Raw genomic sequence first — 23892 nt, 5'->3', positions numbered from 1 at the left:
ATGGTTGTCATGCAGTCGCTCAGCGTGTCCGACTCTGCGACCCCGGGAACCTCAGCACACCGGGCCTCCCTGCCCATCACCGGCTCCCAGAGTTCACTCCAACTCAGGTCCTCTGAGCTGGTGATGCCATCCAGCCACCTCATCCTCTGTTGTCCCCTTCTCCTCCCGCCTTCAATCTTTCCCAGCATCAGGGTCTTTTCCAGTGAGCTGGCTCTTCACATCAGGTGGCCAGAATACTGAAGCTTCAGCTCCAGCATCAGTCCTTCCAATGAACACCCAGGACTGATCTCCTTTAGGATGGGCTGGTTGGATCTCCTTGCAGTCCAAGGGACTCTCAAGAGTCTTCTCCAGCACCACAGTTCAAAAACATCAATTCTTCAGCACTCAGCCTTCTTTATGGTCCAACTCTCACATCCATATATGACCACTGGAAAAACACAGCTTTGACTATACGGACCTTTGTCAGCAAAGTGATGGCTTAGGAACAAATATGATGCAGCCAACATGGTAGATGTTTTGTTCAGGAAGAGCTTCTAGCAGCATGAGGAAATGTTGATGTTAAGAAAAGCGAGAGTGCAAGCTCTCCTATGAACCTTAGCCTCAGTGATGTAGAAAGAAGTATCATGCAAGGGGAAAGGCCGCAGGAAAGATGCTGAAACACCCGCTTCCGCGAGCTGGGCCCCTCCAGCCTCCGAGGGCTGATTCTGCGTGAGCTGGTCCACGAGCCCCGTGCTCGCTGAGCAGGGAGGAAGGTGCTGAGCCTGGAACTGAGGGACCGTCCATCCGTCTGTCTGTCTGTCCCTTGCCTTGTGTTCACTTCTACGTGCTTTGCAGAAATAAGGATACTTTTAACCCCTGTTAGCAGTGCAGCCCGACTTTACCTGTACTCTGGTACTTCTAAACTACCTTTCCACCTAGAACTGAGATAAGCGAAAATAAAAACTAGGAAAGTTCACATCTGTGTCAATTCCCAGAGTTTAAGAATAAAAGCAAAAGGAAAATTTTTTTTTTTTGGTCTCTCAGCTGTTTCAAATTATTTCCTCTGCTACTCTAGACCATTGATACAGAGAATTAAAAGTTGACCATTTCCTCTTTTCCTGGAAAATATTCTAATGACTCTTTTGATATCACGTCTGATTGTGGGTCTCAAGCAGAGCCAATCTTTCATGAACTTGCGGGGAATTATAAAGGGCTGCACTTGGGAAGCAGAATATAATGGTGCTGTTCATGAAGAGAGATGAATTCAGGGAAAGGGGGGGAATATCAAACTGAAGTGGAACAGTAGGTTTTTATAGGCTTCTCGAAGCAGGGGACACTTTGGAGGACAGCAGAGGAAACGGGGCTGCCCAAAGCTGCTGTCAGTGGAGGCGCTGTCCTGCACTTTGTTTCCAAGCCCTGTGCCGGGCCAGCCCTGGGCTGCAGTGGAGTAACGCGGTGAACACGCAGTTGGTCCCTTTATTGGGAAAACGGGTCCCATTTTATCCACATCAAGCTTCCCTGGCGGCTCAGACGGTAAGGAATCTGCCTGCAGTGTGAGAAACCTAAGTTCGATCCCTGGGTTGGGAAGATCCCCTGGAGAAGGAAATGGCAACCCACTCCAGTATTCTTGCCTGGAGAATCCCATGGACAGAGGAGCCTGGTGGGCTACAGTCCACGGGGTCGCAGAGAGTTGAACATGACTGAGCGACTAACACACACTTATTCTCATCAAGTTGTGCTGGAGGAATACAGGAGGAGCCAGGACGTCACCAGGCAGCATCACCTCTGCAAATAGCTTATGGGGAGCTTCCTTCCCAAGGATGTTGCAGCATTTTCGAGCTGCTGCCTTGACCCCAACGACCGTCTGAAACATCAGTGCCACACACACAGCCAGCGGGAGCCTGCCAAGACGGCCATTCGTGTCCTGCTCTGTCTGAGGGTTTGTGAGGAAGCACCGGCTCCGTGGGCAGCGCAGTGATGCCCGGGTGCTCCATGGACACTCACACTGGTGCCCGTGTGGGATACGACTCATGTTCCCAGATGCTGCTGTGAGGGCTGGCACCGGGCAGCCATGATGTTTCAGTGGGTCAAGGAGTGAGGGGAAGGAATGAGAACAGGGGTTATATTTGTTTGTGTCTGTTCGTGCGCTCCCTCCTTACAATACGGTGCAGACAGATGACATACGTGTGCACACTGTGTGCTCACGGCTCATTCGTACCTAAGTTTCTAATGCGGTAGAATGCAGCCCTCGGGTAATGAGTCTGTGGTTCTGGAGTGGAGCGTGGGCACTGGAACTTTTGGAAGCACCTACAAGGATGCCACTAATCAGAAACCACTGGTCCAGTGAAAAATTCGTTGGAAGGACTGATGCTGAAGCTGAAGCTCAAGTACTTTGACCACCTGATGCGAAGACCCGACTCATTGGAAAAGACCCTGATGCTGAGAAAGAGTGAGGGCAGGAGGAGAAGGGGACGACAGAGGATGAGATAGTTGGATGGCATCACCAACTCAATGCACATGATTTTGAGCAAGCTGCAGGACTTGATGATGGACAGGGAGCTGCAGTCCATGGAGTCACAGTCAGACACGGCTAATTGGAAAAGATGCTGTTCTCTGCTGTTTAGAATCATAAAAATAAGATTTAAGATAGATTGTCCCAACCAAAAATACCCAGTGAGGTCCGGCAGCTGATGGGCAGTGGAGACGCAGGCCCACACAGAGGTCCAGCTGCACCTGCCCTGGCCGGGAGGGAGCTGGTCCCCAGCCCAGGCCACAGGCCCGCGGGCGGGGCTCCAGGCCAGAGATCGGAAGTGGAGCTGGATGGGGGTCAGAAGGAAAGCCCGCTCGCAGCAGGTCCAGGCAGGCTGCCTTGGAACCCGCTTGGCCTGGTCCCGAGCCTCGGCCTGGCCTGGCGCTTTGGAAGGCCGAGGTGTGGACGTCCCGCACCCTGGGCCTCAGCCCAGGGTCCATAAAGCTCCCGCTCCGGGTGGCTGACCACAGAGGCTCTCCAGGATGAGCCCAGTGCTCAGCAGAATCGGAAGGGCTCTTGTGGCAGAGGGCACTTTGCTGTGTGCGCTGTGTTCCCAGGACATTTTTCAAAACAACTTAGAAGAGAGCGAACACTCGATCTGTTAGAAATACAGCTTTGGTGCTTGTGGAGAGTAACCGTGGCCCACTCAGCGAAAATGCTCTGAAACTAAGGGGCGGGGTACCAGCAGCTGGAGACGCTGTTCCCGTTGGTGCCTTGCTGTTTCATGGGGCCAAGGGCATGATCTTACAGACCTCTGGAACCATAGGGGAAGTTTTCCCAAGTGGGCCATCTACCACTCTGGGACTGTTTACTGCTAAATTATATCCTAAGCCAATTTTTTTAATTTATTTTTGTATTAAAGTACAGTTAATTTACAATGTTGTGTTAGTTTCAAGTGTACTTCAAAGTGATTCCATTATACAGACATGTATATACATAATTTTTCAGATTCTTTTCCCCATAGGTTACTACAAGGTATTGGTTTGGTTGCTGAGAGTCTGAGCCACCCCATGGACTGTAGCACTCTGTCTCCTCTGTCTGTGGGGTTTTCTGGGCAAGAACACTGGAGTGGGTTGCCATTTCCTCCTCCAGGGGATCTTCCTGACCCAGGGATCGAAGCCCTGTGTCCTGCAGATTCTTTACCACTGAGCCTCCAAGGGCGGCCTTATAAGATATTGAGTCTAGTTCCTAGCACCAAGCTGATTTTTAAATTAGATATTTTTTCACGAATGCTTACTGAGTCAACGTTACATGCATTTTAGTCTATAAACATTTCATTAGTTGATTTGTAATAATTGGAGAAAAGGATCTTCTGTAGCATACAGGGGGAAAGAATACTGAGGCAGTGAAGGCTGGACAGTTAGTCCCCAAGAAAAACTCAAGCTGAGAGTCTCAGGCAGGTGGTGATGGGGATCAGATACCATGATGGTCAAGAGGGTGAAGATGGAATGAAAAACAAGTGGTGGTGTGTGTGTGAGCGTGTGTGTGTGTGAGCGTGTGTGTGTGTGCGTGTGTGTGCGTGTGTGTGCGTGTGTGTGAGAGCATGTGTGTGTGTGCGTGTGTGTGTGAGAGAGCATATGTGTGTGAGCGTGTGTGTGTGTGTGAGCATGTGTGTGAGAGTGTGTGCGTGTGTGTGAGACAGCATGTGTGTGTGAGCGTGTGTGTGTGAGCATGTGTGTGAGTGTGTGTGTGAGCATGTGTGTGAGTGTGTGTGAGCATGTGTGTGTGCGTGTGTGTGAGAGAGCATATGTGTGTGAGCGTATGTGTGTGAACGTGTTGTGTGTGTGTGGGTGCGTGTGTGTGTGAGAGAGCATGTGTGTGTGAGCGTGTGTGTGCGTGTGTGTGAGAGAGAGCATATGTGTGTGAGCGTGTGTGTGTGTGAGTGTGTGTGTGAGCATGTGTGTGTGTGTGTGAGCGTGTGTATGCGTGTGTGTGCGTGTGTGTATGAGAGCATGTGTGTGTGAGCGTGTGTATATGTGTGTGAGCATCTGTGTATGTGTGTGTGAGCGTGTTTGTGTGTGTGTGAGAGCGTGTGTGTGTGAGCGTGTGTGTGCGCATGTGTGTGTGAGCATGTGTGTGTTGGCGTGTGTGTGTGAGCGTGTGTGTGTGCGTGTGTGTGAGTGAGCGTGTGTGTAAGCATGTGTGTGCATGTGTGTGTGAGAACATGTGTGTGAGCGTGTGTATGTGTGTGAGCGTGTGTGTTTGAGCGTGTGTGTGAGCATCTTTGTGTGTGTGTGTGAGCGTATTTGTGTGTGTGTGAGCGTGTGTGTGAGTGTGTGTGTTGGCGTGTGTGTGACATGTGTGAGCGTGTGTGTGTGAGCAGAGCATGTGTGTGTGTGAGCATGTGTGTGTGAGCGTGTGTGTGTGTGAGCGTGTGTGTGAGCGCGTGTGTGCGAGCATGTGTGTGTGAGCGTGTGTGTGTGAGCGTGTGTGTATGTGTGAACGTGTTGTGTGTGAGTGTGTGTGTGTGTGAGCATGTGTGTGGGCGTGTTTGTGTGAGCGTGTGTGTGAGCATCTGTATGTGAGCATGTGTGTGTGAGCGTGTGTGTGTGAGCGTGTGTGTATGTGTGAGTGTGTGTGTGTGAACGTGTTGTTTGTGTGACCTTTTGTGTGTGAGCGTGTGTGTGTGTGACTGACTGTGTGTGAGCGTGTGTGTGTGTGTGAGCGTGTGTGTGAGCCAGTGTGAGACAGAGAGAAGAGGACGCGTTACCAAGGGCACAGGTAGGGAGACAGGACACCGGCCTTCTGAAACTAAGAGCAAAGACGGAGGAAAGGCGTGTGGATGGGCAGAACTTCCCCTGAGAGGAAGGGAGCCGAGCCCACGAGTCCCACCGGAGGAGGGCAGGTGCTGCCAGCCTCCCAGCCGTGGAAATGGCGGGTCTTTTCTGAGAGGCTGGAAGTGAGACCCAAGGGGCCCCTCAGATGAGGCCGAGTGCAGAGGAGTCAAGGAAATCCACTTTTCCAGCCTGGAAGGGCGCTTTGCTCTCCTGAGCGGCTGGCCTGAGCTTTGCCAAAGGAAGAAAGCCTTGGGTTCGCTGTCCCCTAAAGATGGGCGCTGAGCCAATGTCTGGGCACCCCCTGCCTCCTCCTCCCCAGGTTTGGCTCCTCCAGCCTCCAGCTCCTGGCTACAGCTACAGCTGGGAGATCACGTCGTGTGTTGAATAAGAAGCCAGGCTTTTTGTTTGGGGCTTTGTTCTGTTTGGTTAAATATCTGCTGGACAGTTTTTGGAAGAGCGTGTGCCCCATAAAAGGTAGCAATGGTGCTCTTGGATCCCCGTCCGCCCGCCGCACCGCCGGCCAGCCTGCAAGGCTCCTCCCCCGAGATCGCGGGGTGGGGGGCCGTGGGGCCACTTATTTCAGATGTCTTTCCTGTTACTGGCTTGTAAGTGCATAGAGAGAACTCAGAGGGACTTCAGTTACTTGTTCCTAAGTAAGTCAGAGAGTTGGCAATTCTTTTTCAACTATTAGGCAGAAAATCATTGTTTATGGAAAAAAAGGACCACATTGAGTCGCTGGAGGAGGATGCAGTGTGTTATCACCATGATGAGAAGGTGAGAATTCCAGATGCAGGAACCCAGACCACGTCCCATGCTCTGGGGTTTGCATGTGGTGGTTTGTAGCTTGTTATAATTGGTAGATGATTGCTTTACAATGCTGTGCTGGTTTCTGCCGTGTGACAGCATGAATCAGCCATAGGGATACATATGCCCCTCTCTCTTGAGCTTCCCTCCCACCCCCTGCTACACTCCACCCCTCTAGGTTGTCACAGAGTGCCAGGCTGGGCTCCCTGTCTTATATAGCAGCTTTATTATTAAGGGCTTCCCTGGTGACTCAGTGGTAAAGAATCCTCTTGCAGTGAAGGAGACGTGGGTTGGATCCCTGGGTCAGGAAGATCCCCTGCAGGAGGAAATGGCAACCCACTCCAGTATTCTTGCCTGGAGAATTCCATGGATAGAGGAGCCTGGCGGGCTACAGTCCAAGGGGTTGCAGAGAGTAGGACAGGAACTAAACAACCACCACCCACTGTCTGTCTATGTTGCTTTGGGAAATATACATGTTTCAGCCCTACTCTCTTAGCTCTTCCCACCCTCTCCTTCCCTTGCTGTGGAATCTAGAAAACTGGTGCTGATTAACCTCCTTGCGGGGCAGGAATAGAGGCTCAGACATAGGGAACAGACTTGCATATTGGTATTTAATCTTGGGCGGGTCGTCTAGAATCTCTGGGGCTCCCAGTTTGCTGTGATGAATGAGTGAGAGCACGGGTTCTCCTGTGTCTAAAACCTGGCCGGGTCAGCCTCAAACCCCTTGGCTAACTCCGAGACCCTACCGGTGGGATGCTCGTCAGCCCACAGTCTTCACCGTTCTCTTCATCTGTAAGACTAAGACCCTAAGAAAAATAAGCAGGTCTTCACGAAGAAAAGGCCGGGAGTCCCTGGAAGTGATTACCTTGTCAGTTGCTTCCAGTCCCCAAAATCGAATGTTTGTCTTGACGTGCCCGGGGCCTCGCACAGCACCAGCGCCACACCGGCTCATCCGTGGACTCGGGTGGGGGGGCGGGGGGGAATCACTATTACTGATGGAACCAGGGTTGGCTGCTGCTGCTCGGCTGGACACTCAAAGCAGTGACAGTCTGAGCATTTCAGAAGCGTTGTAGACCTTGAACATGTTCACAGGGTGACGCTGGAGAAGCCGATTACACATCAGATTTCTTTGCTTTTATGGGAACGCTCCTGACCCAGTATAGAACAGCGATGCTGTTTACCCTGGTTGGACAGGGGTCCATCTTGGCTGCTTATGGTACCATTGGCTGGACTGGAGCCCCTGAGATGGGTGGACGGGGAGTGGGTGATGACCGGGCTTCATGGTGTGAAACCTGAGAACCTTGGGTCCAGTGGTCGCCCAGAGCCAGAGGCCGCCGCATCTAAGGACATAATTGCATACGGAGGGCCACAAAGCAACCAGCAGTTCTGCTATAAGCTGACTTCTTACTCTAGCAAATCAACCTTTTCCAAAGACTTCATTCTAACAGTGTAAAAAAAAGAAGGACAGGGGAAAGTGACCAAAGACCCAGGGATGTTGGTAATGTCGGAAGAAAATGCCTCGGCTTCTCTCAGGAGGTTCAGGTTGCCTCTGCGCAGACCTCTGACCCTGACCTTGGTGTCTTGTCTGGGTTTCTGGGGCAGCATTTTCTGAAGGGTGGTCCACCCAGCCAGGGCCCCAAAAGTCCAGTCCTCCAGGCCGATTCCAGGAGAAAGCAGAGCACTCCTGTAATTCATGAAGAGATTCTGAGGAACAGAGAACTCCATGGAGAGGGAATGTTAGAAACTCCTCAAGGCCACTCTGTCCTTGACTCTTCCACGATCTCACACCAGACTGCAGCTTCTGGTCTGGCGGGTGTGCACACAGCCGCTGACGGTCTCCGGGCCTTTCTCCTGCCGTTGTCTGCTAAGTGACCTCAGGGACACTGCTGGCCGGGACTTCAAAGAACTGCCTCCCTCCCTGAATCTCTTAGGGTGTTTATGGGTTGCTACCAAGCAGAGGAGAAGTATTGTCTATTAAGGGCAAAGACTGCAGAAAACTGGTAGGAGGAAGAGCCAGTCTTCGCACGGGTGCCCAGCTGGGTATGGTACATCAGGGAGCCAGCCTCTGCCTGGCAGGACTTTCCTCCAGAGGCTGGTGTTTTGGGTAAAAGGAAGCTCTGAGTCGTGACGGTGTCGGCAAAGAAACAGGGCTGTTCCACTTCACGAATGTTGTCCAGGGGGAGCAATGGCCAGCGTTGTCCTGGGCTGGACTCCTGGGTACCAAGGTGCCTAAGCCACCAGTTCATGGAGTGACCGCAATTGTCAGCACCCCTGAACCTTGCCCCCCGAAGCTCTCCTGCCTCGCCCACTTTGCATCTGTAAACCTTTTCCTTCTGTAAACACACCAGGAGACGCATCAGCTGGAGAGCCAGTCCCTCAGGACATGAGCTCGGGCCTGACTCCTAGGTTGATGTTGTTCAATCGCTCAGTCATATCCCAGTCCCATGGACGGCAGCACACCAGGCTTCCCTGTCCTTCACTGTCTCCCGGAGCTTGCTCAAACTCCTGTCCGTTGAGTTGGTGATGTCATCCAACTATCTTATCCTCTGTCACCCCCTTTTCCTCCTGCCCTCAGTCTTTCCTAGCATCAAGGTCTTTTCCAATGAGTCAGCTCCTCTCATTAGGCAGCCAAAGTATTGAAACTTCAGCTTCAGCATCAATCCTTCCAGTGAATATTCAGGGCTGATTTTCTCTGGGACTGACTGGTTTGATCCACTTGCTGTCCAAGGGACTCTCAAGAGTCTTCTCCAGCACCACAGTTTGAAAACGTCAATTCTTTGGCACTCAGCCTTCTTTGAGGCTCCTAAGACTCCTAAGAGCAGGCGGTTATTAGGTGGACAGGTCATCTGGCATCTGGGAAGGACTGGAAACATACTTCAATGAGGAAGGCAGATCCACTGAAGCAGTGCAGATAAGCGAGCAAAATTCAAGGTAGAAGCACAGTAATGCCGGTGAGACCTGCTTGCCCATCGGTGTCCATATACTTCCCTGCACACAGTCCAGTCAGAGCCGGTATCGAGATGTTGAGTGTCTACTGGTGAGAACTGGTGAGCTCCTGGTCTCCCGAGGACAAGGCTCTGGCTGGTCCCCTGTGGACCACTGGTCCTCAGAGAGCACGACAGGCTGTAGCTCTCAAAGATGTTTCTAGAAGATGTTTGGGAGGAGCATCTCTCTGCTGATGAAGACGACCAGTGCTCTGCTTCCTGGGGAGCAGGGCGAGAGCATCAGGTGTGTGTGCTGGGAGAGCGGGGCCAGGTGTCCAGACCCGGGTGCGGTGTCCGATGGGCGCCTTTCCTCTCCGTCGCAGGCGTGTGGACTTTCCCGTCTCTCCGCCTCCCCAGGTCTGTCCAGTTGCCAGAGGACCGACGTTTCCTGGCTTTTGTTGCACCGTGGCCCACACTCTGTTTTGAAAGGACAGGAGCATAATAAAAACGGATATGAAAGAAGGGCCCGATGACATCACTGAAAATATTTGAGGAAGTCCACTCTTCGGGATGTTTACAGTCTCAGCATGTTCGCCGTTTGTAATATGATAAGAGCGCTTTTGATACATGGGGGAATTACAGGCCTTGTGGCTCAGACAATATTCGTGAATTTTTATCTTGGGCTCATAGCGACGGAGAGAGAATAGGAGGTCTTGGCTTGCGTCCCAGATGACCTTGACTTGCTGGTTGACCTTGGGTACAACTTTCTGCAGAGTTGAGCTGCTTAAGCTGTGCCTCTGCCAGCTATTTGCTGAATAAAAAGAAGAATTCCATTATTAAAGATGAGTTAGCTCAGGAAATGTTTCCTTCTCAAAAATCTTAACTTGGGGAAATTGGCGGTTCATGGACTTAAAACATCGCCTCCCCAAGGGTAACCCTGCGAGCTCCGCATGGACTCAGCTTTCCATGCCTGCTGTTGGAATGAAGACTTTCAAACACTCAAGTGTCTGCGTGAGCAGCCACCTCCCTAAGCAGTGACAGCGTGGCACTCACTGTGTCCTGGCCTTCCCCGATGGCTCAGCAGGTAAAGAATCTGCTGGCAACGCAGGAGACACAGGAGATGAAGATTTGATCCCTGGGTTGGGAAGATCCCCTGGAAAAGAAAGTGGCAACCCCACTCCAGTTTTCTTGCCTGGAGAATCCCATAGACAGAGGGGCCTGGTGGGCTACAGTCCACGGGGTAGCAAAGAGTCAGACACGAATGAGCGACTAAGCATGCACGCACTCTGTCCTCGGATCTGAACCATAAGCATGGAGATGAGCCAGTATCTCCCCTTCATGGGTGAAACAGAGCAAAGGTTAAGGACATGGTAGCACTGCCTCCTGCCAAGTGCTGGGCGCTGTGCTGAGCTCATGCCCCAGGCTCATCTCCTTTTTTCCCCGCAAGCACCCCGCTTGGCTGGGGTGGCAGATCTACCCATGGTACAGATGAGGGGACTGCAGGGCTCATGGGAGACGGTGGGTCTCACAGCCGCAGGCCCCCCTGCAGACAGGGCACCTCGAGAGTGCACCCTCTTGACCACATCATAGTGGACGCAGCACACCCACCTGACGCCCAGGCAACAGGGTCGTGGGGCTCTTGGGGCCTGGAAAGACCTCACCCTCTTGCCAACACCCAAGTTCAGGGTGAAAACACTGGATTAACTGTATCATGCATCCGTGTGACAGAACTGGCTCCCAGTCCTTAAAATGTGTGCATCTAATTCTGAATTAGTCTCGCCAACGGAGGGCAGCACCAAAACTCGGTCTGGAGCTTCCCTGGTGGCTCAGTGAATGAGAATCCGCCTGCCAACGCAAGAGACGTGGGTTCGATCCCTGCTCCAGGAATGTCCTACATGCCGCAGGGCAACTGAACCTGAGTAACACAGCTGCGGAGGCTGTGCTCCGGAGCCCAGAAACTACAGCTGGAGAAGCTCCCGCAGCGTGGAGACTGAACCCCACAGCTGGAGAAAAGCCCCTGCTCCCTGCGGCTAGAGAAAGGCCCCTGCTCCCTGCAGCTGGAGAAAAGCCCCCGCTCCCCGTGGCTAGAGAAAGGCCCCCGCTCCCTGCAGCTGGAGAAAAGCCTCCGCTCCCCGCAGCTGGAGAAAAGCCCCCGCTCCCCGCAGCTGGAGAAAAGCCCCCGCTCCCCGCAGCTAGAGAAAGGCCCAAGCAGCAGCAGACCCTGCAGAGCCTAAAATGAAATGAAGTAAATGGATCGTGCCTTCCAAAATTAAAAACAATCAATCAATCAGTCTCAGTCTGAACCGAGTCCAGGGAGATTTGCCATTTGGTGGGTCCATTTTGCAGTTACTGTTGCACGTGTTCCCCGATTGTAGCCCAGAACCTTGAGATTAAAACTTCCAGCAGCCTGCTGGGGAGCGCATGGGATTGAAAATTCCCCCTTGGAATATCTAAGTGACAGACACGCAAATTGATGATCCTCACACAAATAGCATTGACTCTGCATGGAGCAGAACTCTGACACACAGCTGCCGGCCCGGGAAGGTGGTTCCGCGGTGACTTAGGGTAGGTTTTACTCACAGACCCGCCAATGGGAAGAGAAAGCTGGTAAGCTCATAGCAAAGGAATCCTACCTCACTGCTAGTATGCAAAGGAGTATCACATGGCTTCAGAAGCTGCCAGATGTGATCATCTTGGCCGGGTTTGTGTAGGAGAAAGGGCAAGGTAGAAATTCGGAAATTCTAGCCCAGAAGTCAGGCAGTAGGTACGGGGAGCGGCTGTAGTTTTAGTATGGACCCTCCACTGGCCCGGAGCCCCGAAGCTTTGATCCAGGGAACCATCAGGGTCGCCGAGACGAAGCCACTCAGGTGCAGACGCAAGCCTGCCCAGGCAGACTGCCGGAGCTCCTCGCGGGCCAGAGCGAACCCACACCTGCCCTGCCCGGGCCGGTCCCGCCCAAGCAGAACAGAAATCTTATTGTATTCTGGAAAGGCACTGCAAAGTCTCTTTTCTCCCCGTTCTTCTCCGATTTTCCCCCAGATTTGTCACGGAGGGAGGGGCTGGGACAGAGCTCTAACACTGGGCATGGGTCTCTGGAATAAACAGCTTCAGGAGCTGCACCCACTTCACTTCTTCAGAACAATGTGAAATATTCATTTCAGACTCATAGCCAACTCTCACAGCATAGACATTTTTATTCATTGCCAGAGATCCAAGAACTGACATGCTGTATAAATAAATAAAGTTTTACTGGAGGTGATGTGTGAGCTGATGCCCGCACTGAATAATGTTTAGGTAGACTATCTCTCATGGCTGAGGAAGGCAGGAACAGAATTGTTCATAAATATTTAGGGCATTTTTTCTAAATATAACATGTGAGACTCTTTACTGTGTGTACAGAGTTCTTACCTCCAGCTATAATTACACGGGTGGCCTCTTAAAAGCTCCTGATGAGTTGTTTTCCTCAACTCTGAGACAGAAGACACAGAACTCTATCCCTCAGGCTATGAAAATGACTGAATGGCATTAGGCTTCATCAAAAACAGTCTTTTTTTTTCTAAAGGTCGCACCACAGGGCATGCAGGATGTCAGTTCCCTGAGCAGGGATCGAACCTGTGCCCCCTACAGTGGAAGCTCAGAGTCTTAACCACTGGACCGCCAGGGAAGTCCCCAAAATAGTCTTTGATGTGGCCGATTTTCCTGTTATTGATCGGAGGAGAGCCAGAGGAGCTGTTTTTATTCTTCAGTCGCTCAGTCGTGTCTGACTCTTCGCGGCCCCACGGACCGCCCCTGAGCAGGGAAGCCTGGACAAACAGGGAGGAAGCTCTGCAGTCCGGCCCGTTTGGCTGCCTGCATCTTGTGTAACTGCATCTGCAGGTGGACAGTTGCTGATCAAGAGGAGCGCGATGTCAGGGGAGCTCAGTCGGGCAGGTTTTGGGGGGCACACTGGGTGACGGAGGGGCAGGAGGAGGTGGGGTGCGAGATGAGCCCCGGGGGCACAGTGAGCTCCCCCAGAATTCTGCTCCGGCCATGCATCCCGGCCCGCCTCTCTCTCTCGGCTGTCCTCCCGGGCCGCCCGCCGCCTGGGTCTCCCCGTCTCTGCCCACGTGGCTGCTGTTGTCTCTACTGGGCACTCTTGGCTCCTCCCGACATCCGCCTCCGTCAGACCTCTGCCCTCACTGCTCTGTAAGATACAGCACTGCATTTACTGCCGTCCTCCTTGACTGAACAGGAGGAGGGCAGGGCAACGCACTGAGTGTTACTGCCTGGAGAACCCCGCGGACAGAGGAGCCTGGCAGCCTACAGCCCGTAGGGTCGCAAAGAGTCAGACTCAACTGAGCAACCAACACTTCCACTTCCACTTCCTTGACTGAACGTGAGTTTGACGTGTCTGTTCAACCATGCCCTTATTTTTACTGGGATTAGACATAATGGCATTAGTACCCTTGGACAGTAAGGAGATCCAACCAGTCCATCCTAAAGGAGATCAGTCCTGAATATTCATTGGAAGGACTGATGCTGAAGCTGAAGCTCCAATACTTTGGCCACCTGATGGGAAGAACTGACTCATTGGAAAAGACCCTGATGCTGGGAAAGATTGAAGGTGGGAGGAGAAGGGGATGACAGAGGATGAGATGGTTGGATGGCATCACCGACTCAATGGACGTGAGTTTGAGTGAACTCTGGGAGTTGGTGATGGACAGGGAGGCCTGGCGTGCTGCAGTCCATGGGGTTGCAAAGAGTCAGACACGACTGAGCAACTGAACAACACCAGTACCCTGGTTCCAAAGCTACCCAGGTCTGCCTCTAGCACTGTTTTTCTGTTCTCTCTGTTGGCCTGAGGTGTCATTTTGCAGAATGTGAGGGTCTTTCAGAAAGAGCCCCATGTTACGTTTTAGCAGAAACACCAGTATGTGCAAAGAGTTGGCAGGGCCAAGATGTGAAATCTGCAGGAGCTGGACTTCCTGGACCCCGAGGCCGAGTGGCTGGTGTGTTCGAGGGAGCGGGTTTCAGCTCTGCGGATGGGGAGGCCAAGGCGGGAGGGAGAGAATTCCAGGCCGAAGGCACGGTTTGTACAGAGGCACGTTCCCAGGGAGGATGGGCGCCCAGAGGTGCTTGCGCTCAGGTGCTGAAGATCCTTGACATTCCACCGCTGTGTGGAGATGTTTTACGAAGCACTCGCCGGAGCCGAGAGTGGAGGGTGCGTTGGAGGGAGAGGGGACGCATGCCGGTCGGCCTCGGGAGCAGCTCGGGCAGGGGATGTAGAAACAGCACCGTGTCTTGTCACCCGAGCGTGGGGTGGGCTGGAAACCAGAGGGCTAACCTGGTGGCTCAGAGGTTAAAGCGTCTGCCTCCAATGCGGGAGACCCAGGTTCAATCCCTGGGTCGGGAAGATTCCCTGGAGAAGGAAATGGTAACCCACTCCAGTATTCTTGCCTGGAGAATCCCATGGACGGAGAAGCCTGGTAGGCTACAGTCCACGGGCTTGCATAGAGTCGGACACGACTGAGCGACGGAACGGAACGGAACGGAACAGCAGAAGGACGGACGCGCCCACCCTGCCCCCTGCTCTGGCCTGAGTGCTTGTGCCTCCCCCCAGGTCCTAACCCCAGGGTGGTGGTATTAGGAGGTGAGGCCTTCGGGAGGGCATCCCACGATGGAGACAAACGTCCTTGACAGAAGAGGCCCACAGAGCTCTCAGGCCGCACTCTGCCACTTGAGGATGTGGCAAGAAGCTGGCTGTGGGTAAGACAGGCACCCAATCGCCCTTTGATCCTGCACTTCCAGCCTCAAGCGCCGGGATAAACACAGTTCTGCCATTTACAAGCCGCCCGGGCTGGTGTTCTGTTAGAGCAGCCGTGAAAGAACACAGGGCATGAGTGATTAATAAAAGCGCGAATGGTGACCACCTGTATTACGGATGGAGGGAGGGGGACTTCCAGAAATTGGTCTGCTGACGGACCCACCAAGGAAACCCAAACAGCAGGCGGTTTCAAACAGAAGTGTCCCTCCACCTGGGCTCGTGTGTGCATGTCTGTGGGAGTGTGTGTGTGTGTGCGCCCCTGCACAGCAACTCCTGCAAGGCGGCCGGCGTGCACACAGGCTCTCAAGTTATGCTCACTTGCGGCAGCATCACAGGGGCATCGGGAAGACGGGCGTTAGTGCTGGGCGACCAGACGCCGAGACACCGCCAGCCTGCCTGAGTCTCTGGTCAGACTGGCACTGCCCCGGCCACCGTGACCACAGTGATGATGCCCGGGGGGAGGATAAGGGAGAGTGCGGTTGGCGACGAGGGGCTTTTGTGGAGGCCTGGACGACCTGTTTCAAACACTGGACGAGAAAAAGATCCCGTTCTCACGTGAGACTTTTGAGACTGTTTCATCCAGTAAGTCAACATCTAGGGAAGCCCAGGCACACGGAGGTTCAAGAGCAACTTTTGGAATCAAGGGAATGAGCTCTGGTTCAACATAGAATTGAGCCATAGATTCATAAACATGCCTAAGACTCAAGAAAAATAAATCGGATGTCGTGGAAGCTGAGACCAGAGCTGTCGCAGACAGAGTGCTGGTGACAGATTCCAGAACGTGGACGGAACCCAGGAGTGAACAGGGGCCGGGGCTCCAGTAAGCCAGACCTTAGGTGATGCGAAGAAGCAGTTTCAGCTGGAGGCAATTCATGCTCCGGGCGGTACCTCCTTCCTGCCTCAAGGTGGGATCAGCCCCATTTGCGGAGCCCCTGCTGGCCCCGCAGCCACTCTCGGAGCTGCCGCTCGAGCCCACTGCCCAGTGCACCCCAGCCTGTGCGGTCCCTGGTTCCCGACCATGGCAGCACACTGGCCTTCCGTGTCCCTGGCGCTCCACTGCCTGAGTGTCCAGTTGCTGGGCAAGATGAGTCATCTCTGGGTCTCCACCCGGATGGAGGAGCCGCAGGGAGGCCTGGACTCACGTCGGGTGAAGCCGATGTGAGAGGGAAGCGGGAGGGATGCTTCTGGATGGAGCGGCCCGCGTGGACACCAGCAGCGCCTCCCACCCAGGCCCCCAGCAGAGGGGACACGCGGGGCCCCTGCGCCCGTCTCGGGAGAGGAGGCGAGGCCGGGGGGCGGAAGGAGTGTGACGGGAGACGCCCTCGCTCGGCCAGGCACCCGCTTGCCTTCACCTGCAGCGGGCCCACCCGCCTTCTGAGATCATTCTGGCCCCGGGCGAGGTGTTTCTCAGGGAGCCTTGGCTGCTCCATCCTCCATGCCGCCGTCTGGGGCTCCGAGCCAGCAGCAGGGCCTGCACCTCGTCTCGGTGACCCCTCGGTGTGAGGGCGCCGGGGGCCTCAGCCACGACGTCACCCCACAGGTCTGGGCGGCCCCGCCAGCTCCATCCTTGGGGAGGGGAGCAGCAGGAGGGAGGGGGCCGCCCCGCCTGGACTCCTCCCCAGGCCGTCTTCTGACACTGCCGGTCTGTGCTGTCCGCTTCCCTGCTTTGCACGCACCCGAAGGGGCTTCCTCACCCCCAGGGCAGCGGCTGTCCTCAGCCTGCTCTCAGCATCGCGCGCATAGGCGGTATCCTTGGGGAGCGTGTTCTGGCCTTTGGTCTGCCAGCCACGCCCCGTCTTGTCCAGCTCCTGAGGTGCTGCTGGGGTCTCTCTGCGTTAGCCCTGCCGGTCGGCCCCCAACCCCAGCGTTAAAGTTCAGCTCCTCTGCTGTCCTGTCGATTGTTGCCGTTGTTTAGTCACTCAGTCGTGTCCAACTCTTTGCGACCCCGTGGACCATGGCCTCCCAGGCTCCTCTGTCCATGGGATTCTCCAGGCAAGAATTTTAGAGTGGGTTGCCGTTTCCTCCTCCAGGGGATCTTCCCAACCAGAGCGTGGAGCCCACGTCTCCTGCGTTGGCGGGCGGAGTCTAGGAAGCCCACTCAGTGTCTTGTCAATGGCAAGCTCTGTTAGGAAAACACACCTCACCTCTGAGTCGCCTGGGAAGAAAGAGGAGGTGGAGAAGTTGGCTGATCATGCTCAGGAAAGTGTCTAAGTGTGCAGGTTTGGGTAGACACGCAGGCAACTGGTTGCTGGGACTCGGGTGAGGGCCTCCGATGCTGCACCTCCCGGGCCTGCCTGCCCTGCAGGGAGGAGCAGTGGCCTCTGCAGGTGCCCACACACCCGGGCGAGCCTAAGGGAACATGTGTAGGCCTGACTGCATCCTGAAAGGCCTGTGCCCAGCATCTCCCCTTGAACTGCCGTCATCTGGTCTGGTTCTCTGTTCCCATCGCAGCATCCTCCCCTACTTTGATGCTGTTCAGTCGCTCAGTCATGTCTGACTCTGCAACCCTGTGGACTCCAGCACGCCAGACCTCCCTGTCCATCACCAACTCCTGGAGCTCGCTCAAACTCATGTCCATTGAGTCGGTGATGCCATCCAGCCATCTCATCCTCTGTCATCCTCTTCTCTTCCTGCCTTCAATCTTTCCCAGCATCAGGGTCTTTTCCAGGGAGTCGGGTCTTCGCACCAGTGGACAGAGGATTGGAGCTTCAGCTTCAGTCCTCCCCTGTTGCCTCCCCCAAACTCCCAGCCCAGGAGGAGGGATCTGACCGCACTCCCTGGTACTGGGTCAGAGCCCGCTGGGGCTGCTCATCTAAATGGGTGACCCCTTGGTCCATCGGGTACTCCGCTGCTTTTGCCTGGTGACGATCTTAGGACCATTCTAGAGTCAACGCATTTATTTTGGGTGCCCCTGAAAGTTTGGACAAAGGCAGCCGGACTCCCTGGACTTCCCACCCGGCTTATAGCAGAGGAGGGTTTTGTTGTGTGGAGTGGCTGTGCTCCACGCTTCCTCGGCCATATACCCCGTCCTTCTAATACTATGTTGGAATGATTTCCTTAATTTCTAAAGCTGCATGTGCGGAAATGGCTTATATTTCCTGTTTTGATAAAGTAATAGAACTTTACTGGGAACTGTGTTCCCAAGTTGGCTTTCTCTTTGTCGGCCTCTTTTTGGATTAGAAGGATAATTTTAGAAAGTCCAGCTTGCTTGGACTTGTGACAAAGACAAAGACTTGTATAATTTTTTTCTTTTTTTACCTAAAATGTGAAAGATGATTACTTTTTAACAAAAAGGAATGTTTGTCTTTTCTGTCAGTTAGAATGGGTTATTCAATAGCGCTCCATACAGGAAGCTCCGGTTGAGTGCTGGGGGCAATCAAATGGTAAAATATCTGTAAATTCCCTCCAGATTTGCTCTTTTTGGCTGGAAGTAGGTTGGCTTAAAAAGGCTTTCTTGGACAAAACGTTTCTTGGAACTTGTGGAGGACAAAATATTCTTTGTTTGGGGACAAATGAGTTTTGTTCTCGCATCTTCATATAAATTTGATTAATACTCGTTTCTTCTGTGCAAGTTGAGAACAATGGTGAGCTTTTTTTTCTCTCATCTGTATGTATGGCATCGACAATGCGGAGCGTCCTGTATGCAGACAGCTGGGTGCACGTCCGTGGATTCTGTTGTCTTGATATACATGGGTGGTTCACATGGGTGGCTGAGAAACAGCTGGTCTGAAAGAGCCGAAGTCATTTGTGTGTTTTATTTTCTGATGTTCAAGTGGTTGTTTAAGCCTATTTTTAAGTGTCCTAAATGTCTGGCCTCGGGAGGCGTGGCGCTGAGCTGTTCTGTCAATGTTGGAAGTGGGGCTGCTCCCCAGATACCTGCGCAGGGGCACCTACTGTTCACCAGGCTGCCAAGGAAGCGCTTTCCTCTCTGCTCAGTCCCGCACAGTCCCTGACGGAGGCAGCGTGATACTGGCTCCTCCTGATGCCAGTAGATTGCTCCAACAGGAGGCAGGGCCAGCCGCAAGTGGGATGGGTGTTCCCTTAATCCTGCAGCTGCCACTCTGGATCTCCACTCCGGCTCTTCCGCGCATTCCAGGTATAAATGGCAGAGCCATCTCTGCTGGAAGCCAGGGAGCCGGTGGCTCAAGGCAAGAAGTTCCCTCTTGAATCTGATAGACGCCTGGTTCAGGAAGCTGGAACCTGGCTTTCTTAGAACATTCCATGACTTCCATTCTCTCAGACACAAAAGCTTCCCAGGGAGTCTCAACCATGCATCTGGGGGCGATCTGGCTATCTCTCGGATGAACTAAAGCCCGTGCAAATAGATGTATGTTTAAATCATTCTACAGTGTAATGATGCCAAGATTCAGACAAGGCTCCAAAGAAAGAATTCCCATGGAAAAAGCTCACTAAGAAATCTCTTGTTCAGAGCTCTCCATGTTGCCCTGGAAACCATGTTACATTCCGTTTGGGTGGAATATGATCCAAGGTCTCTAGAGAATGTACCTTATGCCTTTACATTGCCAGTTGGCTCTTAAGCGATCCAGGTCATTTCCAATTCCTTGAATTTCTAATCAGCACAGCAATGCTGGCTACCAATTCAGGACAGCACAAAATTCAGCACACACAAAAAAAGAGAGAGTCTCAAAAGGATGTTTTGACTAAAGAAAAGAGAACTGGAAATTTTGGCCCTGTGGTTGATTATAAGCTTGAACTGAGTCCTGAGTGCTCAGAGCCACCCTGAGCACGCCCCAGGTGGCAGGGGTCAGAAGATGTCGAGGACTGGCACGTGTCTAGGATGCTCATGCCTGGGTCCTCCTCAGGCAGGGCCCTGGTAACCCTGCAGGAGATGGCAGTTTCTGCTCCACTGAAGAGGTTGCTCAGTGGTTTGCAGTTGTCTCATTGTCTCCAAGCAAAGCCCCTTTCTCAGAGCCAGCCCACCATCCCTGCTTCCCTGGAAACCCTGTGGAGCGCTGGGGCGGGGTCTGCGGTCCTGAGCAGCACTGGGGCAGTGCCACTGCTGCATCCACACAGCAGGGGGGAGTAACGAGGGTCTGGAGGGAGCAACAGTGTATCCAGCGTGGAGGGATTGCCTCTTTGACGCTGTGTCTGAGCCTCCCCTCAATCAACCAATCCGTCCTCCCTGCCCCTCTCCTTCCTTGCCAGCACTGGTTTTGTTCCCATTAATTGTCGAAAGGAGATTACCTGTCCTGCATCTCTTCCAGATGCAGTTCAGAGATGTTCCTGCTTTACTGGGCTCTTTACGTTCAGTCTGCTTCTCTCTGACTTCCCCAAACTTATAATTTACTTTCATCTTTCAAAACCACATCCATTAGCCCCGAAACACTTTTTGAGATGTCAAGATCGGACTCAAACATTCGCCAAGGTTGAGAGTCCTTGCAGCAACATTGTTCCATCGGTCCATGAGCTCTTGCCTGCCCTGGGATGAAGGGCGTTCACACCAGGGTGAGCGTTTGGCCAGCTCTGCTGAGTAGACACAGCTGGTCCAGGACACGGGCTCTCCAGGAGCTTCCAGGCCCTGGAGTTGTGTCTTCCCCTGAGATGCTGGGTGACCCACAGGGGGCTCAGGGAACGCTGCTGCTGGAGTATTGCTCCACACCAAGTGACCAGCAGGGACCAAGGTGGGAAACTAACTAGCAATGGATTGATGTTTCAGAGAGAGCTTGGCCCTGATGGGTGGAAGCACGCTGTCCTGAAGACTCCAAAGTTGAAGGCCTGGATGGGGCTAGCTTGTCATCTGCGAGGGTGGTGGGCAGACTCTTGCAGTGGGTGTAGGTGGGGAGAAAGCATGTCATTTCTATTAAGGCGCTGACAAGAGGACCCTGGTGTGTCTTTAAGTTGTGTTGAGTCACGGAATCAGGGCTGGACGTGAGAGCTTGGCTTGGGCAGTGGTTGGTCTGAGCTTTTGTTCTCCTGTTGGGGGGGGCGGGCAACTGGGGCTGGAACACAGACACACATAGCCCTCTACACACACCCCCATCTGAGGGCCTAAGGAGGGCATTTGTGTCTTGAGAATGTTCCAGAGCCCAGGTCCTCTCCAGAGAATGCCGAGGCTCAGCCTGAGACTTGTTCGGCCTCCAAGAGATGTCTGGAGCGTGTGCCCTGCCCTAAAGAAGTAAATACTTCTGTTCATCCTGGAGATCTGACATTCCAGAAGGTGGTGCTTTGGGCTCTTGTTGCTGTTGGAATTCTTAAGAGCCCCTCTGTGGGATGTGTGAGATGCTGCTGGAAACTCGCACTGACACACACACACACACACACACACAGACATACACGCACAGACATACACACACACACAGACGTACACACAGACACAAACAGACAGACACACACACATACACACACACACATACACACAGACAGACATACACACACACAGACACACAGACAGACACACACACACAGACATACACACAGACACACACATACAGACAGACACACACACAGACAGACACACACACACACACAAACAGACCTACACACAAGAGCTGGAATTTCCAGGATGGAAATTGGCTTATCAGGTGGAGGGCTACCTCTCAACAGTATCTCCCCCACCTCCTGAGTCAGGGTATCTGAGCCCTGGGCTCATGGCTGAAAAGTCTGGAAACGGAATTTTCAGGCCTGCAAGCCTGGTCCCGAGGCAGAAGGCACTGCTGGATTTTGAGCAGGTTGCGAATGCATTTCTATAACTAAATCCAGTGCATATCCTAGAGCTAGAGCAGAAAGTCTGTTCGGTCGATTTGAAGCCGTTAAAAGCATTTCAACCGTTGATTTATATACAGGGATTTGGCAAGTGGCTTTAAAATCAAAATTAAAAATAACATGTGAAACCCCAGATGAGGAATAGGAGCGTATGCTTCCCACTTCAGCCTGAGGAGTCCCCCTACCCTTTCCAAGCACCTGGTAAGTGAGTCGCGATCGTGCGAGCTGCGTTCGCCTTGCCCACACGCCTGTTCACATCCCGGTCCTGCAGAGGACAAAGTCCGGCACGGTGCGTCCAGGCTTCTCGCTTGGTGCTCAGGATAATCTGCACGCTGACGGGTTGGCCCATAGCTGGATGTGTAAACACCAAACATTCAGGGCCGGGCGGTTTTAAAATGAGCGCCACTGTAGTTAAACGCTGAAGCCGTACACAAACGGGCAGATGCCTAGAATCGCGTTTGGGGGGCGTGAAAGGACTTCATCCATGTTTGTGCGTGTGAGCTAAGTCGCTTCAGTCGTGTCCAACTCGTTGCGACCCCACGGATTGTAGCCCACCAGGCTCCTCCCTCCATGGGATTTCCCAGGCAAGAGTACTGGAGTGGGGTGCCGTGTCCTCCTCCAGGGGATCTGCCTGACCCAGGGTTCGAACCCGCGTCTCCTGCATTGGAGGGCACATTCTTTACCACTAGCACCTCCTGGGAATCGCTTATCCATTCATGCTTACTCTTAAGCTCTCTCACTGCCTGACTCAGCTCAGAAGGATACCAAGAGTCTCAGAAGACTTTAGAGGTGCTGGTTTCTGTAAAGAGTTTGAGAACTGTGCTCTCTTCGTTTCCGCAGGGCGTGAAGAAGTCGGACGTGCCCTGTGGAGGCAGAGACTGCAGTGGAGGCTGCCAGTGCTACCCCGAGAAAGGGGGGCGGGTAAGTCACGCCGCCGCAATAGATACTGTCCTCGAGTCACTGCCGTCTCATACAAAGCGCTGCACATCACCTGAGTAAGTCACTGCATACAATCGTAAGAAATCCCATGGAGGTGAGTTCATTTCCATGAAGCAAGCAAGAACAGAATGCAGAATTGGGTCTGTTTATACCACTTTCTCATAAACTGATAACAGTGTTGACCTCAAGCATCTTCCCTCTTGCTCATTGTCATAAATACACATGGGTGCATATGCGTGTACACAGTGCAATGAAGTTTAATATTTATAGTGAATATAAACATATATTTTGTAAAATATTGCATAAAGAAAGCAGTTGCATTTATACCCTGGTATCTGTTTAAAGTAGAGGGTGCGGGCGTTGAACCACTGAGAATCACTTTGGCTTTTTAAGTGATCCCACACCGGCCCCGAATGCCCCTTATGTAAGGGCACTTCACAGGTAAGTCAGAGAGAAAAGGTCGCCCCGAGTCATCACAACATCTGGCAAAGTTTGGAATGTGGAGCTGATACTTTAACATGTTTCATCCAAGTGTTGCTTGTAAAGCTGATATTTGAGTCTAGGCATCGTTGAAGTTAAAAGTTTTGTTTATAGTCATGTGTTTCAGACCTCTTTGGTATGTGGCAGTGTAGGGAGTAGTTTTTCGTCTTATGACACAAAGTCTTTCGAGTCCTTACGCTTTGCGATAATTCCTTTCCCTCCAGGGCTCACCCGGGTCCCATGTCAGGTAGTGAGAGGCCTTTGGGACTTCTCGCCTGCATCTCCCTGTCTTTGCTGGAATCGGGAATCATAGCCATCCTCGGGGGTTCCCAATGAGCTTCAGCAAGTTGAACCCTTGCGTCAGTGTTTTAAGTCTTCATGCCCCCCTCACCCACCAGGAGGACGAGATGACTGGTTGGGGACCCAGATCTGTGGCTGGGTGTTGGGTCCTGCCTACTTCTGGACCCGAGTCCCTGCCCCAGAAGTCAAATGGTCAAAGGTGTGACGGGCCCCCTTTATAGATGTAGGGAGCTTATGTGCTAACATGCAGCCGACCGTTACATTGGTGGCAGTGATCACAGCAGAGGAGTGGTCTTCTGCCTGGAGATCGAAGCTTCCAAGAGTCTCCACGGGCTGGAGCAAAGCGCCAGTTTTTGCTGTGGTTGCTTCCTCAGTGCTTAAGGAATTGCTAGTTGAGGATGCTTTATCAGCATTTCACAAGGAGAAGTATTTTTAAATATATGGAGCCCGTTCCATGAGACTTAAATTCCTCTGGGGTCCCTGGCTATAGATTTTCCCACTGATGCTTCCGGAGCAGTGGCGGAAAGCCTGACTGCAGGCTCTGGCCTCCCCAGCTCGGCTTGCTCAGCCTTATACGGGCACAGAGAAGAGAAACCAGTGCCCTGAGACCACACGTGTCTGTGAGACCTGTCT

The 23892-nt window shown here is 53.0% G+C and overlaps 1 protein-coding gene across 1 annotated transcript in view; it reads left to right on the top strand.

Moving 5' to 3' along the window:
* COL4A2 (collagen type IV alpha 2 chain) overlaps positions 1-23892 on the top strand; it is a 160928-nt gene that overhangs the window by 29445 nt on the left and 107591 nt on the right. The window contains exon 4 of the mRNA XM_055426708.2: positions 22381-22461. Coding sequence (XP_055282683.2) covers positions 22381-22461 — 81 coding nt within the window. The remainder of the gene's footprint in view (positions 1-22380; positions 22462-23892) is intronic.

This window comes from Moschus berezovskii, chromosome 13 (genome assembly GCF_049115385.1).
Source record: "Moschus berezovskii isolate FMDL1 chromosome 13, NW_MosBer_1.0, whole genome shotgun sequence".
NCBI classification, from domain to species: Eukaryota; Metazoa; Chordata; class Mammalia; order Artiodactyla; family Moschidae; genus Moschus; species Moschus berezovskii.
Note: the sequence above shows the minus strand (reverse complement) of the source record. Positions and strands in the feature narration are given on the sequence as shown.